Consider the following 23,613-nt stretch of genomic DNA (forward strand, 5'->3'; position numbering starts at 1 on the left):
TAAGGTCATCTCTGCCCTCCTTTGTGGGATTGTCAAGAGGCTCCAAGAGGATTAATATGAACAAGGAGACTTTGTGGAGAACCTCGTGCAGATGGGAGGGATCAGTTGGAGAGCTGGGCTCCTGCCTGTTTCTCGCCCTGTGAGGAAAGGAGAGGTTCTGGCCCATGTTGCCAAGGGAGGAGGTTTGGACCAGGGCAGAGGACAGTCCATTTGGAGGTAGCGGACCTTCATGGGGAGAGAGACAGAGGGGCGGGAAGAGACAGACATACCCCAGAACCCTAGCTCTGCCAGGTCCCCTGACTTTGGCCGAGTCTCTCTGGGCCTGTTTCCTCCTCTACCTAGTGGGCAGGTTGGATTGCAGGGCCTGTGACGCTCTGCCCCATCCCCAGGTTCTAATTTGCAGCTGTGATCCGTCGCCCCATCTCCCCTGCTCAGGGCTGCTGCCAGTATCCTTGTCCACAGCCCTTCTCCGTGGGCCCTGAAAGGTGCAGGTGCCAGTTCCCGCCAGCCCCAGCCCGGAGGAAGTACCCTCCCCTGTGGGCAGCACAGAACAGGAGTTACTTGGAGGGCTCTCAGGGGGATGGACCTGATGACTTCTCCGAGTCCCTTTCTGCCCTGGGCTGCTGCCGGGATGATGGAGATGTGGGGCGGCCCACCAGATTAAAGACTGAGGGCTCATGGGGGCACTGGGACCAAAGTGAGAGCCCCCCTGAAGGCTTAAGTCTGTGGGGAAATGTGGGGGAGTGGGGAGGCTGTCAAGAAAAGAGGAAAGCATTGGAAGGTGAAGAAAAAGGGGCAGAGGAGAGGCTGCTGGGAAAACAGGGAGAATAATTAAACAGGCCTGGGGACAGTCAGAGGTAGGAGTGACAGAAAGAAAAAGTCCAGTGAGAAAAGAAGGTACAGGAGAGAGGCAGGAGCAGTTTGGGGGCTGGGATACAGGAATGGGAGAGAAATAGGGGGAAGGAGAAAGAGCAGAGGAAAGGAGGAAGGGAGGACCCAACACTATGAGGGGAGAACAGATGCAAAGATGAAGGACATGGGTCAGGGAGCTGGGAGGGAGTGGGGGGAGCTGCCAGCCGTGGCCATTCACAGATGGACAGGACAGTGGAGCTGGGAGCCCCAGATCCCTCGGGCACACAGATCGAGGCTCCTGTGCAGTCCCCTTCAGTACCTAGGGAGAGTCTGTTCTGTGAATTCTCATGCACTCACTGCCAGCTTGCACCCCACAGACTCACCCCTTTATTCCCCACTTGCCAGGACTGCCAGTATCGTCGGTAACTACGAACGTGGCCTGAGTGTCCGCTAGGTGCCAGGCTCTGCTCTTGGCATGGAGGGCACAGATCTGAGAGATAATCTCTGCCTTGAGGCAGGAGCTTATAGTGGACGGAATGTTGGATGTGGCACCAGAACACCTGGGTTCAATCTTATCTCACACACATGGGCAAACCATGTCCCTTCTCTGGGTCTCAGTTTCCCCCCATAAAATCAAAGTTCTGAGATCCCTTCCAGTTCTGGAGCTAGAGCCATGTCTATGATTTGGGTCTCAGTTTCCCCACCATAAAATCAGGATTCTGAGGTCCCTTCCAGTTCTGGAGCCATGACAGTTCCATATCCTCCAATCCAATGCTGCTGTATCTCAGTGTCTCTCCCAGTCTCTGGCTTGGGGGATAGGGACAGGGAAGGTATTGAAGGACCACGTTTTCTAAGCTCCAAGGAGCTCTCTGAATGGGACTTTTGTTCTTGCTGACCCCAATATGCCTGGGATGAAAGGCTTGCTTCCCTCACTCTCCCCAAGTCCAGAGAACAAGGTCTCTGGTCTGTGTGCCAGAAAGGCCACCCCACAATCTGAGGGTGTCATTGAACCCACTTCTCCAGGTGGCTCACGGGGGGGTTGGGCGGCAGAGCCCCCAGGAGGCCGGGATGTCCTGACAGGAGGCCCCTCCTGCCGCCTTCCTCCCCCTTCTTCCCCTCCATCCTCTCACCTTTCCCTTCCTCCCTCTGGAGCCCTCTTGTTGCCATGGCGACGGCAATCTTAGGTCAGGCCGCTGGCTCTGGGGATGCCTCCTTTGCAGCGATGCGCCAGCCAGCCTCTCATTTTCATCAAGACCACACTGGTGGCGGCTCCTAATCACACCCAGATTAAACCAGATCCGGGGCTGCCTTAAAATTCATGAATTCAGCTTGACACAAAAAGTGCTGATAGAGGAAGTTTCTCCATTCTTAAAAAACAAACAATCAAACAAACAAACAAGTCGGGAGATGAAAGAACATTTCAGGCAGATTCGTCTCCCCACTATCACTCCGGGCTGCTCAGAATTCCACTACTTAATAAATAAAAAAGCGAAAAATAAAGGGAGACCTTGACTCAGTTCACCTCACAGGGGCAGGAGCCAGGGCTGAAGAATCCATCTGCGCTGTGAGAAGGGCCCTAGACTGGAGCTCTGACTTACAACAGAGCATTAGAGATTTAGAGCCGGAACGGGCCCTCAGAAGCCTTTTATTCACATCACCACCCTCTTTACAGAAAGGGAAACTGAGTCCCAGAGAGAGAAAGGGACTCTTGCTATTCAGTTCTCATGTAGCCAAATGAAGGCTGAATGGCTGGGGGTGAAGGGGATTTGCCCAAACACACTCCCTTCCACATCTCTCTGCTAGGGGCTTGTTTCCTTATTAAATCTCTCTCTGGGTTCCTAATGTAGTCTCGCAGGATGGATATCTCAGAGATCACTAAAATTGCAGAAATTCTCTTTTGAATCAGTTTGTTATCCTCTACACCCAAGCCTGAGCCAGGGAAAATCTCTCCTTTCAGTTTACTATCTTTCTTTCAATCTGAAACTACTTACTTAAAGGCAAAGCAAAATAAATAAAAATACTTTAACGACAATTTCAAAATATAGAAATATAGAGAAGCACTAAAAAGCACAGGTTGTAATATGACTTATAGCCAGGGGAACTGAATCTCCCTCTCTCCTCCTTCATGCTAGTTGGAGGGAAAACTCACTCAATGAGCACTTATTTTATTCTATTTTATTATTTTTGCTGAAGCAATTGGAGTTAAGTGACTTGCCCAGGGTCATCCAGCTAGTTCGTGTTAAAGTGTCTGAGGCCAGATTTGAATTCAGATCCTCTTGACTTCACTGACTTCACTGTGGACGCTTCGGAAGGGGTCTAAGAACCCCTTCAACTCTGACACATGTTCTAAGGTTCTTCGCTGCCAGATGTTCAACAACCAATTCTCAAAGGAGAAAAAATGTATGCATGAAACATGTTAAAATTCAACCTGCATTATTAATGTTCTTGATAACTTTCTTAAAAGTCTAGAAAATCAATAAAACAAACCTTGATTTGTAGCATTTGCTAATTTCTGAGAATTTTCAATTCCCACATTGAAAGTTTAACAATGGACTCTTCTGAGTATGAGTTGGTTTCAACATACACAACTGCTCCCAGCTCTGACACCCCCTGTTCTAAACTACCTCCCAGCCCTGACATCCCCTGTTCTAAGCTCCCTCCCAGCCCTGACATCCCCTGTTCTAAGCTCCCTCCCAGTTCTGACATTCTCTGTTCTAAGCTCTCTCTCAGCTCTGACATTCTGTGTTGTTAGGACCCTTACTCTATGTGACTTTGGACAAGTCACTTAAACCTTTTCAGACTTCATTTGTACGGTTGAAGGAGTTGGATTGAATTCCTTAGCAGTTCCCTTCCAACTCTTTCTGGATTCTGTCTGTAAATTGTAAAATAAGAGGGTCAGAACAAGTGACTTCTAAGGTGTCCCCTGACCGCAGAGAGGAGCTACCCCCCACCCTCAGCTCCATTCAGGGTTCCCTCTTCACCTTTGGCACTACTAGGATATCTCTGCCCCTGGAGACCACAACAAGGTACCCCTTGTAGCTTGTGAGTCAATACTCCCTTCCAGGAGCTTCTGGGAGCTGGGTGTGGTGGTAAGGAGCGTGTCCCTCCTGGTCCCCTTCTTGAGCACAAGAACATCAGAAATGTCTCGTCCTCACCTGCAGACATCGGTCCGGGGCCAAGTCCAAGCAGAGTTCTCCACCTGGGCCTGAAGATGGTAAAGATTGATCTGTCCTAGAGGACAGGGCATCAACCTGGCAGGGACCCTATAAGTTACCCTGGAAGCATCCCTTCAATGCACCCATAAGGAAGCCAGGCCCAGGGAGAGTGAATGTCTTCTCTAAGATCATGGAGCTAAGATGAGACTCATGTTTTTTAGTGCCATTCGAGGGCTTTTTCTGTCACCCCCTTTTTATCTCATCCCTTTCCCCCTTGTCTTCAAACCCCTCTGGTTCTCCTAGAATCTTGTAATAGAGCCATCCCTCTGAGATCCAATCCAGTCATTGTTGAATGGCATAAGATATTCCTGTGGTCCATGGCAGGATCCGGCCAGTGGTAAATCAATCAACCAGTAAACATTTATTTGGTGCTTTCCATGTGTCAGGCCCTGTGCTAAGTGAGGGAGATATAAAAAGTCCCTGCCCTCAAGGAGTTTACAATCTAATGGAGGAGACTTGCGTACAAATATATACAAACAAACTATAGACAGGCTAAATGGGCAGTAATCAACAAAGGGAAGGCAGTAGAATTAAGAGGGGCTGGGGAAGGTTTCCAGTAAAACATGGGATTTTAGTAGGGGTTTTAGTCAGGAAGATCAGTAGCAGAGAAGGGAGAGTGTTCCAAGCATGGAACTCAGCCTGAGAGAATGCCCAGTTGTGTTCAGACAGGCTCATATGAGGAACCAGAGCAGGGAGAGTTTCCAGGAAGGAATCCTCTGGGCAAATCTGCTCAATGAAACAGAAGGAAATACAGTGGGGAGAAGAAGGTAGCTATAGGAATGGTATCTCAAGGTCAAGGAGAAACATGGCCATTGTTCCTAAACGCGTGAAAGTGATCAATTGTCTACTGGAGGGGTGCAGTCCTACATGGGGGCACACAGGTGAAACAATGACCCTTATTTGTTGATGACTAGTGAGGAGTCTGCAGAGGCACAATGGAGGGTCAGTCACATAAAGGAGATGAAAAATGTCTATTGCAGTTGAGTGATTAGCTCTTTAACTACCATATCAATCTTTTAGTGTCTCTGAACCTGTGGGCTCAAGACTCCCAAATATTCTTGATTTGGCCAATAATTGTCTGGCTTAAGTTCCCTAGATAAATGACTCTCAGTCTGCCATCTTGATCTGGAACAGAAAGTGTCCATGTATGTCTAGTTCTCAACAGTTGATCACCTTCAAAGTTGGTGCCCTCCTGGCCCTTACTCTCACCATATTTATTTTTTTCCATTCTAAACCTAGTTGCTCTTGATTTGGCCAATAATTGTCTGGCTTAGGCTCCCTAGCTAAATGACTCTCAGTCTGCCATCTTGGTCTGGAATAGACAACATAGGGAGCCCATGTGTGTCCAACTGTTGATCGCCTTCAGAGCTGTTGCCCTCCTGGCCCTTACTCTCACCATATTTAACTTTTTTTCATCCTGAACTTAACAGACACTAAATAAAACGAGCATTTCCATATACAAAGTAGAGTAGATAATGAGGACTGTACACAAAACTGTGACTCTCTATTATGTACAACTTGCTTTTCCTTTGAAGTTTATAATAAATTCACTGTTACTTTTGAAACTGTCTGGATATGGTACATATATTTTGAACAGACACTGCAGATGGGCAATAAACTGGGCCCAGAATGCAAAAGTAGGCGAGAGTCGAGCAAGATGGATTGCACTTGGAAAATTGGACAGAAGTTTCAGCGATCCCAGGCTGGCGCTAAGAAACACCTTTATCACACCATTCTCCTTTGGGGAGCTAATGTATGGCTACAAATCATGAAAACCACAGTGGCTGAAAAATGAGAGAGGCAGAGGCAAATGGAGGGACTGAAGCCATGTATCAGCAATGACTTATGGGGGAAGAACGGTGTAACAGATATCATCAGGGATGTGTAGGACCAGGAGGGAAGGGTTGTTAACAACAGAAGGACTCAAGGAGGGTCTCTTGGGGGAGTTGCCTCTGGAGTTAGGACTCGAAGGGAGTCACTGTGCAATTTAGGCAATCACACACCACCCTGTTGTGGGTACTAGACTTCATGGAAGATGCTGAAAGCACCACCTTCTGTTGGTGACCAACCCTGTCTGCTGGAGCTCTCCAGGGTCCTGATCTCCAGCACTCTAGGCAAACCATTCACCCTCTAAGCAACTGAGACAATTAGGGTTTCCCGACCCAAACTCCAAACTAGGGGCTCCATGTGCCTCAGAGCCATGAAGCCCAATAGTAGACATGATTTAATATTCTCACAGCGTTGTAAGATTTGTAGAAGTTTTTACAGATGTTATCTCATTTGGTCCTTACAATGGCGCTATGACGTGAATACCATTATTAATCTTCATTGTACACAGGAGGAACCTGGGACCCGGTTGCTGACTAAGGGTCACAGAGCTGGTCAGTATGAGAAGTGGGATGAAGGTAATACCAGGTTTTCTTGACTCCAGTGGTAATCCACTGTACTACATTGCCTGAATAGAGTGGAAGCAGAAATTCCAAGATTCAATCCTTCTTCAGATACTGACCTTAAGTAGATCATTTTAACCCCCTTATTGGGCCTCAGTTTCCCCATCTGTAAAACAAGGATGATAACAGCAGCTCCTCACGGGGTTGTGGTGAGGAACAATGCTGACCACATCTAGAAGTCCATTTGCAAACCAACAGAAATATCAGCCATTGTTCTTGGACAGACAAGGCCAAGTGCCGGGGATATGATCTACTCGTCTGGCAGTGGGAGCCCAGGACGGGCCCGAGCCTGCACCAAGACCTGTCCAGTTTACCAACAGGCTGACCTTGAATGCCGTACTCCATCTCTAGGCTTTCTCCTCTTAGGTCCAGAGAAGGCCGAGCTCTCGGGCCCCTCCTCATCCTGACTGCTCATGGGCCCGGCAGCAAGAACTAGTAAAGCATGAAATTAGCCCTTGTGTGTGCATGGCATCGCTAATGTCACCCCCTCCCCTCTCACTCCCCCCCCCCCGGCACACACATGCCCTAAAGAAGATAAGAAGTGATTTGTCTCCTTAATTACTCGCAGGGTGGGATCAGCCCAGGGAGAAGTCCCTCAAGGATAAACATTGAAGGCAAAAGGCAGACAGAGCCAGGGATCTGTCTTTCCCAGGGGCTCCTGGTGGGTGTGAAGGACCCACATCTGGGACCCCCTCCTAAGGCTCCGAGAAGGCAGCTTGGAATCCCCGTGGGCCTGGTGGGACCTGAGACTGCACTGCTTCCCCCACCACTTTCCCCAGCTGTGGTAGGATGCCATGGCTTCCTTCATGAAGCTTGGGGCAGCTGAAGGGAGGAAACGAGGGGCTCCTCTTCACCCACCCCTGGGAGGCTACTTAGAGACAACAGAGAGTGTCAGAACTTGGAGGTCCCTTATGAATCTCAGGGTCATGTCACCTTGTACAAAACCCTTCCATGCTAAGCCTCCGTTCCCTTGTCTATCTAGTGTTGGGGCTGGGCAAGATGGTCTGTAAAAGTCCTCAAAGTCTTGACAAGCTGTGCTCTGAGATCTCAGCTCTGAGCTTTCCTGTTCTAAGCTCCCTCCCACTCCTGACATTCCCTGTTCTGAACTTCCTTCCAACCCTAATATTCCCTGTTCTAAAACCCCTTTCATTTCTCATTTTCTTTGTTCTAAGCTCCCTCCCAGCTCTGACATTTTATGCACCTTGTCAGTCTGGGGGGCAGTTCTCCCCCATTCCCCCCCATTTCATCCTCCTCCAAGTCCCCTTTCCCCCCTGGTCCATCCCTCGGCCTCTCAGCTCCCCCAGATGGGCTCTGTCTTGTTCCCCTGCCTTACACTGTACCACATCTAAGGTTTTTCATGAGCACCATCTTGTCGGCTACTACAGGAGGGAGGTTGGACTTTCTCCTCCTTTTCCCCCCTCCCACCCACAGGAGAGCCCTGGACTCATGTTCAAGTCCCATCTTCCCTTTTTATTTCCTGGTGTGATGGGCAAATCACTTAAACTCTTTGGGACTCAATTTCCCTTTGTGTAAAACGAGGGGGACAATCCCTTCCAGCTCTGAGCGTTTGCTTCTCTAACATCCCATGTGGGAGAAAGGTTGTTGGTAAAGCCCCCCATCCTGAAAAGGCCTTCTTCCCATCCCAGCCACCCTGTTTCCCCACCGTTCTGGGACCCAACAATGCTGGGAGTTTTAAAGAAGGTCTGGAAAGCAAAGTAAAGGACTCAGGCAGGAAATCATCCCCCGGCTCGAGAACACACCACCACACACACACACAGAGTTTCCGAAATAGCTGTTTTTGTTTTTAATTCAATACAATACTGTTGGTTTTCCTACACCTTGATGGTAAGAGAACAGCAGCTACTACCCATCAGCAACTAGGATTAAAATGGTCACATCATAGAAACTGTACATCTGACTGGAAGTTCATTAATAAAAGAGGAAAGGGACAGGATGGAGGGCTTCCTGGAGGAGAGAGAACTGTCCCTCCTCATCCTCCCAGTGGCTATCCCCCTCCCCCAACCCTGGGGTGTCTGAACCTCAAAATTCCTATTATTGCATGGAGACAAGGAGCTATCTGGGTGTGGCAAAAACCGCTGCTCTGAACATCCAGGAAGTCCCTCCCTCCCCAACCCGAGGGCGCAGCATAGGGGTGAGGGGAGTGACTGGCAAGGGATGAGGAGAGCAGCAGCTACCAGATGGATGGGCTGGAGGGAGGGGGGCAGTGTCAGGGGGAGTTTATTTATTGGAATTCTGTGCCTCCACTAAAGTCCTCTGCTGAAGCCTTGTCATGGCCTGGAAGTGAGCTTGGATCCAACTGGGAGCCCCAAACCCCGTCTCTGGAAAGGCTCTAAGGACAGGTCCGAAGACAGACCTTATATCGGTCTTTCACTGAGCTGTAACCAGGACTTTTCCACCCCAGCCCAAGTTAAGCTGTGGGGCAACCCCACGAGGAAGGCACTGGCCCGTCATCGTACACCCCCGGAGGACAGACGGCGCGACTCCCTCTGCAACTTTACAGGACTTCTTAGGGAGGAGGTATTCCTCCCTCAGAGGTGAGCTACACTCTAGGGCAAAGCTCTGTTTGCCCCACCCTTGTTATAGCTCTCACCCTCACCCATCTGTCTATCAAAAAGCATTATTAAACACCTGCTGCGTGCTAGGCACTGTGCTGGGTGCTGGGGATAGGAAGACAAAAAAGACTTAGGAGTGGGCTTTGGCTTCTAGCGGCTCAAGTTTTGGGCTATAGCAAGTTAAGAGACAGAGAGAGCTAGAGAAATAGACAGAAAAAGAGAAAGATGGAGAAACAGAGACAGAGAGACAGAGAGAGACAGAGAGGCAAAGAGAAGAGAGATAGAGACAGAGATAAAGAGACAGACACAGAGAAAAAAGAAGAGAGAGAGAGAGAGGAGGAAGGGAAGGAGGGAGAAGGAAAGAGGGGTGAGGGGCTTGGATCTGCTGGAAGTAGGTGCATTTTTACTTCCATCTTTGTCAGAGAAAGGATGTCCTGTATATCAGATGTGAAAGGGCAGTGTGGTACAGTGAGCAGAGCACTGTCTAGCGGAATCAGAGTGTAGATTTGAGCCCCTGCTCTACTGTTTATTACTTATGTAGTCTTCAGTCATTACTTCCATTACTTCCATTACTTCCCCCTCCCCAGGCCTCAGAAGCCTGATGTCCTAGAGTTTCTGGAGCAGAGTAGGGGGCTTATAGGAATGGGCTGTTCTTTTCCAAGGGTCCCTGGGTGACAGGACAGACAGGGAGAAAGAGATATCGGGAAGACATCCTAGTCAGAGGTGTAAGGTAAGGGTCCAACCCCAAAAAGGAGGGCTTACATAGAGTCGCCGTCCTGTTTTCCAGCCACAAAATTTGTGTACTTTGGGGAAGGGGGACCTGTAAGTATATGTGGACATCACGGCCCATAGTGCCCTGCTAGCTTCAGTCAATCCTTCTGTCAGGCACACCTCTGTTGAGCATTGACTTGGGCCGCTGACCAGATCATGATTTTAAAACAAATTAAGCATTCTAATGGGGGTCTTAAGAAGGCTCCAAGCCCACCCCCATCCCAGCCAATGGACATGTGAGCTAAGGTCACGTTAGTCTCTGTTTCCTCAATTGCCAGAAGAATCAATGGTCTGGGGCCAACCTCTTCCAACTCTAAATCTATGATCCGGTCTCAGTTTCCTTACCTGTAAAATGAGACTAGCTTGATTGGACTAGATGGCCTCTGAAGCTTCTGCCAGACCAAAATCTGTGATCTTGTCTACCTAGTGACCAAAAAACATGGCAGCCTCTAAGGATTGGAAGAAGGATCCCTTTCTTGAATTATATCCAGGTCCCTGTAAAAGCAGCCTTAGGCTTCCTCTTCCCCTTCTGGCTTCTTCCGAAGCTAAGCCATTTCCCTCCTTCTCTCTTTCACCCCCAAAGTGAGAATGATCCACAAAAGAAAGAGCCCAAGACTTCTCTGCTGGAAATCTGTGAATTAATCCTATTCCTTGATCCTTTTCTCAAAGCTGAAGAGTAGAGACCCCCACCCCCACCCCGCCTTGGCCTGGCCATCTATACCAGGAAGCCTTCCCTGATTTCTCCTGATCTTTCACATGGTACTTTCTTGTGCTGCTTCCTTCATTCAAGTGCCATCTGCAGGGTCCTTTTCCGAGTTCATCTCACCTCCCCCCCTCAACTCCAACCTTTGAGACCAAGGGCCGTATCTTGGTTGAAATTCTTTATTTCTCCCTAGAACCCAGCACACACACAGTAGGAGCTTAATGCTGTTAAACATTAGTCAAGGCTCTGCAAAGGAAGTGAAAGCTCAGAACCAACTAGTACTTTGTGGATTCTGAGGCACAAGAGAACCCTTCTATCATTTTTCCTCCCTCTGATCCTGTAGGGACAGATCTGTTGTGATGCTCACTGACAGAGGACACAAGATCATAGAGAAAAGGAGGATGTTGAGGAGAGCCTGAGATCCCCCAAGGCAATACACTCCTCTTTGGGATGTATCTAAGTGGAGGGAGGTTTTCCTGATGTCAAGCCTAAATTTTCCTCTTAACTTTCCCCCAGCCAGGGTGCCTAGTCCTACCCTTTGGGCCAGGCAGAACAAAGCTAAGCCCCCTTCCATCCAACTTCCCTCCAGATTATGAGAGGCAGACACCAGGCTGCCCTGCAGTCCAGTTTCTTCTTGGCCAGACATTCCCACTCCCTCCTAGGACACAGACTCAAATCCCTTCCCATCCTGGCTGCCTCTCCTGGACTAAGTTTTTTCCTCCCTTCTCTATCAGACTGAATGACTCTGAATAATCCCCTTTGCAGCCTGATATCAACCAGACCTGCTGAAGGAAGTGCTTTCTATCAAAGAAATCTAGTCTTGTTAAATCATGCTCAACTTTGGTCCACTAAAACCTTCAGCTCTTTTTCAGGTAAACTGCTATCAAGTAACCCTCTCCTCCTTCATCTTATTTTTATGAAGCTAATTTTTTTAAAGCATGGGGATAGTATTTTACATTTATCTATATTGAAATTTAACTCTAAGATAGGAGATTCCTGTTAGAGTATGGGTTGGGATGGATGTCCTTTTTTGATGATCCTTTGGTATGAACAAACTCAAATCTCTTTGTGAATTGTGTTTCTTCTGACTTTGGACCTCCTAAAAAGAGGCAGAAATACAAGGGAGCCTAAGCAGCCTGTATTCCACTGTTAAGAAAGGAAGAAAGATGGCACAGAAACATTGGCGTATTCCAGTCCTAGAGAAAATCCACATGAGGTAGTTAACCTGTCCCAACCATGTGCCATTCCTACCAATCTCCACCCTTGTGCTGAGCTCCAGTAAGTCAAACCCACCCTGACTTGCCCTGAGCTGAGAACAAAACATAAAACACATCATTCCTTGTTCAGTTTCACCCAGTTTGATAATTATGACAGATTCTAGATTTAAAAACTGACCCAGAGATTCTATATCCAATAGTGTGTGTGTGCAACACTCCACTCCATTTCTACCCCTTCACTAACAAATTCCTCTTTTCTTCCTCACCCTGTTGGCCATCCACAATTTGCCTTTTTTTTTTGACTTGCCACAATTTGACTTGCCAGCTTGGGCCAAGCTGTAGCCACACTTGCTCTCTCCCTGGCTGAATCCAAATCCCTGAAATAAATTTGTGTGATCATGGGCATATCTTAGCTCTTCTATCTGTAAGATGGAAATAATAACCTTTGCCCCACCCACATCCCAAGATTGTAATGGAGATCAAGTACTTTTCAATCCTTAAGGTATTAGAAAGACGGGAGCACTCAGGGACAATGGGGTGGGGGGAATAGAAGCAAGTTCTTGGAACTTGCTACTGTCTGGCATCCTGTCAGCTGGGTAATAGGATCTGATCACTGGCCTGATAAGGTGTAAAGATAAAAGGCCTTGATTAAACTACAAAAATAAAAAATGCAGGCTGTAAAGAAAGGGCTATATGAATGCATAGGAGGATTTATATGTTTATAATTACTTTAGGAGCCAAGTGTCCCGATGACTTATTTGAGAAATGGAGTTGTTTTCTAGCTTTGGCATCCCAGTTAACCCAAATCTTTCTCTTGAGGTGAGTCTCCTCCCTGGGAGTAGACACGGGTACCAACTAACTCCTTTGGAGGTGATTAAGGTGGGAGATGAGTAAATTGGTCTCATCTTCTCCAGTCAGAAAGATCAGCTTTACAACTCGTCATAGAACTTGTTGGGAGGCTCAGAGTGGGGCCTTCCTCTGAACCTCTCATTTCCCTCACATACCTTGATAACCCTTCAGGACTGAGAGTGAGCCCCCTCCTCACCCAATCACAGCTGGGCCTCCAGAAGGGGACAGGGAGATGAAGCCCCCCCATGGGTCTTTTTATTGCTTATGTGGAACTTGACCCAATACTTTGGAGAAGGGCTGGGGAAGCTAGAGCAAGTGTATAAGCAAATGTGTTTCTGTGCGTGGATGTGTAAAATGGCTTACATGGGTATGAACACAGGTATTGGGCATGTATTTGAAAGTAAATGCTGTGCATCCATAAGCATGTTTCTCCCTCTATGAAATGATAAAATTGGGCAAGATGATCTCCATGGTCCCTCCTGGTTCTAAATATGGGGCCTATGATCCTATATAGGAACGTGTAACTTATAAGACATGAACCCAAATTGCCCAAGAGAGTTTGGCCAGGAGGTGTCCTCTGAGGTCTAGCTGCCTACTGGAGACTAGAAGCTTTGGCTGGTCCTCCCCGAAAGCCCAGGCGGCGACGGACCTAGGAGGGTCTGTTGTCTAGCTCAGTGGTGAATGTGTGTTGGTGGGATGGGTGAGTGCTTGATAAGGGGGATCAGTGAGAGTCAGGCAGGGAAAGGGAGAAGGGGGTCCCCAAAGGGTCCGATCTCCACCCCCAGCCTGCAAGATGTGTGCTTAGGACAAGAGAATGGGGATCTGTCCTGCCCTGCCCTGAATTCTGGGATCTGCTTAGATACTGAAGAGTGAGGCGGCTGCACAGATGAGCCCACCCACGCCCAGTGGGAGCCCTCACAGGATCAAAGGGTCCATCTTCCTGGGCTAACCTCGCCTCCAGGACTTCCTCCCTTCCTTCATAAAGAAGACAGAATTGGACTTGGGAATCAGGAAGATCATCATTCAGATTCTGCTTCTGCCACTTGGTAGCTGACTTCTGGGTCACTGTTTCCTCCTCTGTACAATGAGGGATTTGGGCCTGTGACCACCTCTGGGCAGTACACGTGCCCTCTCCCCTTTCTCATGTTTCTTTGTCCATTTCTCTGCCTCTATTGCTGCAAACATTCAGAACTGACGTGGAGACAGAAAGACAGGACGGATGGAGAGATCACACCCTCCAGGCGTCCCCCTCTCTTTTGGTCGAAGGCCTTCCCTCCCCACTAAGATTTAGAGGGAGGCCAGCAAGAGCCCTGGGGGTGGGCCTACTAAGAAAAGGGTCCTACTCTAAGAGAAAATGGGGGCCGTGGGGCCTTGCCCAGACCCTCTGCCCCAGGAACGAGGGAAAAGCAGGGGAGGGAAGACCACATACACGGAGGGCAGACCTTGCTCTGGAGCCGGCCGGGGCTGGTCAGCAGAGGAAGAAGCTGCCCATCCACCCTCCCGTCCTGCCTGCATCAGAATGCCCGACTCTCTGTCAGCAAGGATCCGCAGGCTGGGGAAGAGTCCAGGACGCCCTGAGCGCTTTGGTCCCCTGCCGTTTCTGAGCTACTGGTTCCCCTTCTGCCCCGAGGAGCTGGGATCAGGTGGTGAGCTCTGAGGTGCTTGCCCCCCTGATGCCCCGTGGCTCCCCCCTTGGCTCTGGCTACCCCAGTGAGACAAGCCTGCCTCCTCTCTCCTATCACTGGAAAAATAGACTACCTCCCCGCAACTTTTTTGTTTTTGCTATGGAAAAAAATATATATGTAGCTATTGGCTAATTAGGGTGCCTTTGGGGTTCCTAAAATACAATCAAGAATAAAAGGACAAAAATTCGACCCCTTCCAAAGAGCGGTAGCGACCTCAGGGGGCTGCCCCAGGTGGCCCCGAGTGCCAAAGGCCGGAGCCCCCTCGTCGGGGCCAGGAGCTGCAACGTCTGCTGCCTGACGGGAGTTTTTGCTTCTCAACGCTTTGCTACCTCCCGTTCCTACCTCTCTATTCTTAGCACTTTCTGGAAGTCATAAGCTTTCAGTAAAAAAAATAAATAAATATATATGTCTTTGTGTGTGTCTATATATGTATATATGTATATAGATACGGAAAGGGCCGAGCCCGGCTGCGCTCTGACCAGAGGCTCCACTCCCGCTGAGTGCCTGGGCTCCTCCTCCCCTGCCCACCTGGCGCGGGCACAGGCCATGCTCCACAGTCTCCCGGGGGCTTGAGGTGAGTGGGCTCCACAGCCAGCCGGGACCCCGGCAGACTCTCACTGGCTCAGGGGAGTCTGGGAAGCAACAGCCACAGCGAAAGGGTTTCCCCCACTGGGCGCCCCGCCACGGCCCCCGGGGGCCAGAGAACCTCATCTGTTCCGCTTGGTCACCCCTTCCCCGAGCTCCACCTCGGGGCGCTGCTTGCGCTCACGGCCGCCCAGCCCCTGGGTCTCCTCGCTGGCTGAGTGGCGGTCCTTGCAGAAGTCTGTCCCCCAGGAGGGCGCAGACAGGAAGCCCCTGGGGTCAACCGAGAAGGACTGCATGCCCTCGGTCCCCACGGGCGGCAGGGGGCCCTGGGCGGGGGACAAGGGGGCCACCGTCGACAGGCTGCTTGTGCTGTTGCACCTCTTAGCTAGCCGGAGGCCCGGGGGCGGGAGGGCCGGGGAGAAGAGGGACGTGAGCGAGAGGCTGCTGAGGGTCTCCGACTGCTCACTGCTGTTGGTGCCCCCGCCCCGGAGGCTGCTGCCCATGCCCTCCTCGTCCGAGGGGTCCATAGAGTCATGGTAGGTGCAGCCGGGACTGGTGCTGCCCCCGCTGCTGTGGCTGCGCTGGTGGCCCCGGAGGCTCCGCAGGCTGAAGAGGCCGCGGCCTCGGAGGCTCCGGCGACGGGAGGCCGGAGAGAGCGCCGCAGCCACGACAGTCCTGTGGGCGGCCCGTGCGTGGGGGCCCGGCAGCCCCGGGCACAGGGCGGCCGGGAGGTCCAGGGTACACTGCGGGGAGTCGCTGAGATTCAGGCTGTCGTCCAGCGTGGTCTGCAGGCTGCCCACCGAGCCGCTGCTCCTGCTGTCCTCCAGGGAGGTGTCGCTCTCTGTGGTCTGGGAGACAGAGAGAGGAGGTCAGGGCGGTGAGCGGGGGGGGGGGGGGGGGGGGGGGGGGGGGGGGGGGGGGGGGGGAGGGCAGGCGGCCCTGGCCCAAGAGGCGGGAAACAGGTCTCGGGACCAGGAGCTCCTCCTTCCGGACCCGGGCCTGCTGGGCCAGGCCCTCGCCCCAAGCAGCCTCCTCCGGCCTCAGCTTCTCCATCTCCCCATCTCCATCTGCCCCAGCCACGTGTAGGAAAAACCAAACCAAACCCAGGGTTTCCTCTAGCTCTTGGTGCCTGGCCCTGGACTGAGCATGGGATAAAGAGGGAAAGAGAGGGAGGGAGGGAGGGAGGGTGGGAGAGAGAGAGAGAAAGAGAGAGAGAGAGAGACAGATAAGAGAGACAGAGACAGAGAGACAGAGACTGCCAATCTTTTTCCTTCAACTATTCTCCCCCCCCCCCTTAGTTCTGGCATCTTCTTGTGTGACTTTACACAAATGATTCTGAGGGAGCTGGTAGCCCAATGGATGAATCAAGAAGGCCTGAGTTCAAGTCCAGCCTTAGACATTTATTAGCTGTGGAACCCTTGGTAAATCACTAAATGCTTGCCTCCATTTCCTTATCTATACAATGGGGATAATAATAGCACTATTCCTTGGGCTTATTGTGATGATAAGATGGAATAATAATTGTTAAAGTCCCTGGCACATATTGAGCATCCTATACACATTACCTATTATTTTGATAATTTCACCTCCCTCTCTTTGCCTCAGCACCCCATCTATGGATTGAATTGAGCGACCTCCAGGGGCTTTTTCCAGCCCTCTGTTTCTGATCCTATGAAAGATACTGTTAGAATGCTTGGACACTTTAAATGGATCTCGGAGACTGTCAGCTCCTTGAGGGCAGACACTGCTTCATTTTTATTTCTGTATCCTCAGCACTCAGCAGAGTGCATGGCATACAGCAGGTGATTGAGATCATAGCGTCCCATCGTTTACAACTTCTGAGCATCACTGAGGGAGCATGGCCGGAGAGAGACTGACCTCAGTGCCGGGAGCAGCTCTGGTTTCTACCACCTCAAAGACAATCCAGCGTGTTCTCCTCCTCCTGAAGGAAATATCAATCCACTCCAGTACCTTTGCCAAAAAGGGATCACACCCGACTAAAAAGGAACTAAATCAGATTGCGTTTTTCTCTGTGGAATCCAACGCTGTTTTGTAATCGACAAACAACTGCGAGGGCAAGTTCTGGGCTCTTTGAAACTTTCGGTCCATTTTGTGGCTATGATGATGTGGACTTTTAGAGATTTTCTACAAAAGTCTGACTATTCCCTTCCCCAGTTTTCCTCAAGGACACCCCTGAGGAGTACCTAGACCACAGACCATTTCTAGAAAGATTTTGTGGAGAATAATAGGTAGATGAATCAATTGTTATTGATGTCTTCTAGTTCTAGTATATGGTATCTGTAGATATCTATGTATATGTGTATTTATAAATATATGTACATAAATGCATGTATAATTATATATGTGTATTTATAAATATAAATGCATAAATACATGTATAATTATATATTTATATGTGTATTTATAAATATAAGTGCATAAATACATGTATAATAAATATATGTGTGTATTTATAAATATAAATATATGTGTATAAATAAATGTATAATTATATATGTACGTGTGTATTTGTAGATATAAATATATGTGATGTCTTCTAGTTCTATGTCTTGCTAGGTAATAATATTATTTATGATTTGTTCTGCAGGAATCTTCCCTTCTTTGAGAGAATTGTGAAAATTGGCCCCTGGCTGTCCCTTCACAGATTTCTTCACTAAGTCAGGTCCAGTCCCTCTTGCTGATCCTACTTCCTTAGGGGCACTGGGCATCCTCCCACATGGGGCATTGGGCATGGAGGTGGTAGAATCCAGATAGGGGCGCCCTGTAATCATTGTGGGTGAGACTAAATCGGTGAAAATGCCACGGATCTCTTCCGTTTTACACCTGGCTCTCGTGCTGTTCTTCTGGTTTCATCTGGATGTTCTTAGGATGATCTAAGGCAGTGGTTCTCAAAGTATGGTCTAGAGAATCCTGGGGATCTCTGAAACCCTTTTAGAGGGTCTACCAATTCAAAAATAGTTTTTATTTCCAATATGGTAAATGTCTATAAACATAACCCAGATAAACAAAAACGCTTGGAGAGATCCTCAATCATTTTTAATAGGATAAAGATACTGAAAACAAAAGTTTGAGAACCACTGATCTAGGGCTTAGCCCAATCCCCCACTAGGCTCTGGGAAGGCTCATTTTCCTTCTCCTGCTTTTCACTGTTCTGTGAAAAACCCACAATCACTCCTCGTTTTCTTCTATAATCTTTTGCAAATGAGTTTGTACTCTAAACCAAAGACTATCGTGTGCCTCTCTGCCTGGCAGGGTGTTTGCCGGCCCGGGTATTTTCTTTTTACCTTCCTGCTCTTTCGGTGGGCAGACTTTTCTAAGAAATGGAGACGTTTCATCAATTTCCCATTTTTCAGTCAAAAGCCCGTTTAAATGGGTCGTGTTGAATTATTGCCATCACCCTCAGTGATGTTTGAGCTGTATTTTCTCCCAACGTGGGGTTCACTTTGACCCTTGTTGCAGCCAGTGGATCATCCCACTCCATGTGGATGGCTGATTCAGACAGAAGCAGCATCCCCTTCCCCTGCCTCCCTAATCACTCATTTCCGGTCTGCTGAGCTACAGTCAGTCTCCCTTTTCCATAAGGGCCATGTTCAGAGCCTTCTTCTCCAATGGAATATTCATGGCCTTTTTGCTTAGGACCTTGGAGAAATCTACCAGGCCCTTTATCTCTCAAACCTGAATTATATTTTTCACAAAATAGATTTTCCTGTCATTCTGCGGCTCACGCCAGCATTGAAGCTGCCAGGGATCAACGGGCCACATCATATTCTTCTTGGGAACTTTTTACATCTCCAGTAGAAGTTGGGGATGTCAGTCAGGGAACAAGCACTTAAGCGCCTACTGTTGCCATTACAGATGCTCAGGATACACAGACAACACAGAAGAGTTCCTTCCCTCACCCAGCTTGCAGGATTTCAGGGAAAACAACACGTACCTCTGTATATTCATGAGTAGAGATATATGTGTGTATATGTGCATACATGCATGTGTTTATACATATAAAGCAAATGTGCAAACATGCACGTGCATTTATACACCTTTAATTCTATGGGTAAACACATTTACATACCTATAAATGGATTTATACACATATATTGTGTTTATAAATAGAAATGTATATGCATGTGTTTACCCATAGAATTGTGTTTATTAATAGGAATATATATATAAATGTGTGTTTGTATATATACATATGTCTATAAATAGAAATGTGTGTATAAATACAGATGTATATGTGTAGCCTGGATATTGTGTGTACACATAGAAATATATGTGTAGAAATACATGTGTATGTAAACAGATATGTGTGTTTACACCTAGAAATATGTGTATGAAACGTGTGTGCATGTGTTTATAGAGATATATGTATAAATCTACTGCATGTGTGCATACATGTATATATGTTCACACATAGAAATATATGTATAGAAACCATGTGTATGTCTGTGTATTTATAAACAGAAATGTACATGTATGCAACATGTGTATGAATATATGTGTTTATAAATATAAATATATGTGTATAATACATGTAAATGTATAGAAAATATAAATATATGTGTATAAACACCTGTATATATATATATATATATGCATTTTATGAACAGAAATCTGTGTAGAGATATGTAAATGTATATATTAATGTATATATAATTATGTATGTGTAAAGGCATGTATATGTATAAAAATGCATATATATATATATATGAATGTATAAATATATGTGATGTATATATAAATGTGTTGTGGCTGGATAGATGTAAATATGTATGAATGTATAAATATGTATGTATGAAGACATATGTGTATACAAATATGTATATATGTATAAAGATGCGCACAAATATACATGTATAAATAAATGTATATAAATATGCATAAATATATAGATATCCTGGAGTATATAAATGTACATATAAACATAGATATGTGCACAAATACACAATATAACACAAGATATCTGAGGAGGGGGTGACAGGATTCAAGGAGGACCAAGGAAGGTATCAGGAAGGCAATGCTTGAGCTGAGCTCAGAGGATTCTTAACGGGGAAGGGGAGGGCAGGGCTGGGGGTGGGCAGGTGGTCCAAAGGCCCAGAGATGAGAGGATGCTGTGTGGGAGAAGCAGCAAGGAGACCAGTGTGGGTGGGCTCAGTGGGGGATCAGCCTGAAGGAGGGGACTCCTTGGTCTCCTTGAGCTCAGAGGTCATTTTACAGACCCAGAGAGGGAAGGAACCTTGTTCAAGCTCCACAAGTCAGTGGCAAAGCTGGGATCTGTCCCCAGATCTCTTTGCCCCTCTCCCACCCTGCTGCCTGCCCTTGTCCATAGCACATAAGATCTCAGGGGGCTGGGGGACAACTGGAAGGTCATTGGAGCTTCCCCTCCCATGTTTTACAGAAGAGGAAACTGAAGGTCCAAGAGCCGGCCCATCCCTGCCCTGCCCTTCTCTCCTCCAGCCAACCCTGCCTGGGAGGGGGCTCTCCTAAAAACCTTTCTCTGGGTTCTAGGAGACGGCTGCTTTCACCATCTGCTGGCTAACCTTGAACTTGGCATCTGGGCACCTTTCCTTGGGGCCTGAACTGCCTGGAGGATCACCTGTAAGCCGGAGCTGGTCCTTGACCCAGGCTGGCCCCCAGCCCCCTGCCCCCACCCCAGGCTGGCCCCCAGCCCCTACCTGTCTGAGGAGGGCACAGTTGACACTTGGAGAGCGTAAGGATGCCCAGGAGCCCTGCAGGGAGATCTTGGGGAGGGTCCCCTTGCAGGAAGGCTTCTCCTCCCCCTTCTGGCTGGTGGCCACAGCTGGGTGGAAGAACTCTGCTGGCACGGGCAGGAGGGGGTTGGCGGCATCGGGTGAGAAAGGCCTGGGGGGAGCTGTCCAACAGAGGGGCCCGGGTGAGACTCTGGCCAGGGCAGGGGCAGCACTCTGGGGGACCGCCCGTGCTCCCCACGCTCTGCCAGTGCTCCCTCACAAGGGTCAGACTCTCCCTTTTGCTTTTAGAACAGGGTGAGGTAGCCAGCGGGGGAGGGAGGACTCAAACCCCCCATTGCCAGATAGGAAAGGCTAACAGCCTCCCACACACACACTCCCCAGTGGTCCTGGGGCTCAGCCTTGGACTCTGTCTGACAACAGCTCCCGGCTCTGGGAATCAGCCCATTATAGTATCATCCTAGACAAAGGCACATCACACCCGTGAGACAGGAGTGGTGGGGAAGCAGGTTGGAGCTTGGAATAAGGAAAGACTATCTAACAATCAGAGGTGGCCACCATGGAAGGGCCTGCCTCGGTAAGTGGTGAGCTCCCCATTGCTGAGGATATCCAAGGAGAGGCTCTTTGGCCCTTCTTTGGGGATGCAGTTTGCTCACTAAGTGAGGTTGGGCCAGAAGGCCTCAGGTCCATGGGCTGAGAAGAGTCTAGGACTCCTCTGACGTAGACATCCCAATGTCCCCCCACCCCCTTCCCGCCACCCTTACTTTGACTGCTCTCGTGTTTCAGCCAGGACTGGACGGGATGGAAGGGGTCCTTCTCCATCTCACACAGGTAGCTCTCTGGGGTTGCCGAGACCGCCGTATTGGACAGCGGGAAGAAGCATTCTCCCAGGTCCCCGATCTGGATTGGGTCAGGAGACTCCGACTCTCCTTGCTGAGAAAGGGAGGGCAGATCAGAGGGCTGAAGGGGCTTTGACATCAGGGATCTGACAGTTTCCAATGGAACGAGCGCTGGATGAAGTCTCAGTAGATCTGGTGCTGACCCTGCCTTTATTCTTTTTTTTTTGTTAGTTGTGTAGTCCCCATCAAGACTCTTAATATCTCTTAATATCATCTGTCAAGTGGGTCACTAATCCCCAATCTGTCCCCTACTTCCTGTAGGCTCAGATGCAATCATATCACGCCCCAGGCTTTGTGCTGGGCACTAGACATCCAAAGACAAAAATGGTCCTTGACCTCACGGAGCTAACTCTCTACTTGGGAAACTAGGAATCATGGGAGTGAGAAGACACAGAAGAAGGGATGTCCCAGGTGGACAGAGCCACTCCTTCGGTGTTAGAGTCTCCAAGGATGTCTCCTAACTCTCCTAACCTGTGGTCTATGAGGTGGTTCGTGTTATTTCCCCCGTAGCGTGTAAACCTTTTGACTGATTTCAGAAAAGCCTGAAAAGCTTTCCATGAACTGATGCTAAGTGAGCAGAACCAGGAGAACATTGTCCCAGCATCAGCAAGATGCTGTGATGATCAATTATAATGGACAGTTCTTCTCAACAATGTGGGGATCCAAGACAATTCCTATAGATGGGATGGAGAATGCCATCCGCATCCAGAGAGAAAATTATAGAGAGGCAACGTGGATCAAAGCAGAGGATTTTAACCTTTTTGTTTGTTTGTTTGCTTTTTCTTTCTTGTGATTTTTTTTCCCTTTTGGTCTGATTTTTCTTGCATAGCATGACAAATAACAGAAATATGTGTAGAAAGATTGCATATGTTTAACCTATATCAAATTACTTCATGTTTTATGGAGGGTGGGGAAGTAAGGAAAAAATTTGGAACTGAAAAATCTTACAAACAAATGAATGTTGAAAACTATCTTTACATGTATTTGGAAAAATAAAATACTAGCAAAGGACGAACAAACAAACAAAAAAAGAATGGGAGCCATCGAAGGGCAAGGATTTACGTTTACCTTTATCTTTGCAGACAGAGCCTGGTGTCCTGCACATAGCAGGAATCTGATAAATGTTTGTTAAACTGAATTGCATTAAAGTTTTATCGGCATTTCTCTGTAATATTTGACATAGAGGCTCAGTTTTCTCATCTGCAAAGTGAAGAGGATTTTTATACTGCCTGTCACAGGGACTATTCATCAGATCACAGATCTGTGAGTGAGAAGGGACTCCAGAGGCCATCTAGTCCAACCTTCTTACTTTACAGATGAGGACACTGAAGCTTAAGAAGGTGAAGTGTCACAGGAGAAGTAAGATTTGAAATTTGACTTGAAATCTAGAGTGATTTCCCATTGTATCACACTTCAAAGATTAAATTACAGTCTAATTTCAATGATAAATACATTCTAATATAATCGAATTATTTGACAACTGGGAACTTATGTATTACTTGGTTTCCAGAAAACTAGATTTGCAACCATGAGACCAAGTTTGCTCTTTACTCACTGTATGATCTTGGTCAAGTCATATTATTCTCTGAGCCTCATGGACTCTAAGGTCCCAGCTTTAAATAGAAGATATTATATCCTGGTTTCAAATTCTAATGTTGTCAATTATGTAGTGAATATAATAACATATTACTATAATATGATAACAAAATATAATTACATATTAACTAGCATTTTACTTAACAAAGTACTTATCTCATTTGATTCCCTTAATAATCCTGTGAGGTAGGGAATAGCATCATCTCCATTTTAAAGATAAGCAAACTGAGCCTGAGAAGTTACGTGTTTTACCCAAGGACATACAGCTAGAAAGTATCTGGGGTGAGATTTGAACTCAAGTCCTCCTCACCCCAAGGGCAGGACTTTTACTCTCTGTCCCCACTTTACACCACCTTTCTGGCCCTCAGTTTCTCTCTTTTCCATTTTGATGGCGATAACCTTAGGATTCTTTGTTGGTTCAAGGATCCAGTTCCCCTGTGCCCCCACTCCCCCATGGCCAGAGCAGAGCTTTCTGCCATTAGTCCATTAGGT

The 23,613-nt window shown here is 48.1% G+C and overlaps 1 protein-coding gene across 1 annotated transcript in view; it reads right to left on the reverse strand.

Annotated features, from left to right (window-relative positions):
• Positions 1-9,380: 9,380 nt before the first annotated feature.
• Positions 9,381-23,613, reverse strand: part of CACNA1I (calcium voltage-gated channel subunit alpha1 I) — a 145,318-nt gene continuing 131,085 nt past the window's right edge. Inside the window, exons 32-34 of the mRNA XM_031940123.1 lie at positions 21,391-21,559; positions 20,594-20,790; positions 9,381-15,748 (exon numbers count right to left, since the gene is read on the reverse strand). Coding sequence (XP_031795983.1) covers positions 15,023-15,748; positions 20,594-20,790; positions 21,391-21,559 — 1,092 coding nt within the window. The 3' untranslated portion in view covers positions 9,381-15,022. The remainder of the gene's footprint in view (positions 15,749-20,593; positions 20,791-21,390; positions 21,560-23,613) is intronic.

This window comes from Sarcophilus harrisii, chromosome 5 (assembly GCF_902635505.1).
Source record: "Sarcophilus harrisii chromosome 5, mSarHar1.11, whole genome shotgun sequence".
NCBI classification, from domain to species: Eukaryota; Metazoa; Chordata; class Mammalia; order Dasyuromorphia; family Dasyuridae; genus Sarcophilus; species Sarcophilus harrisii.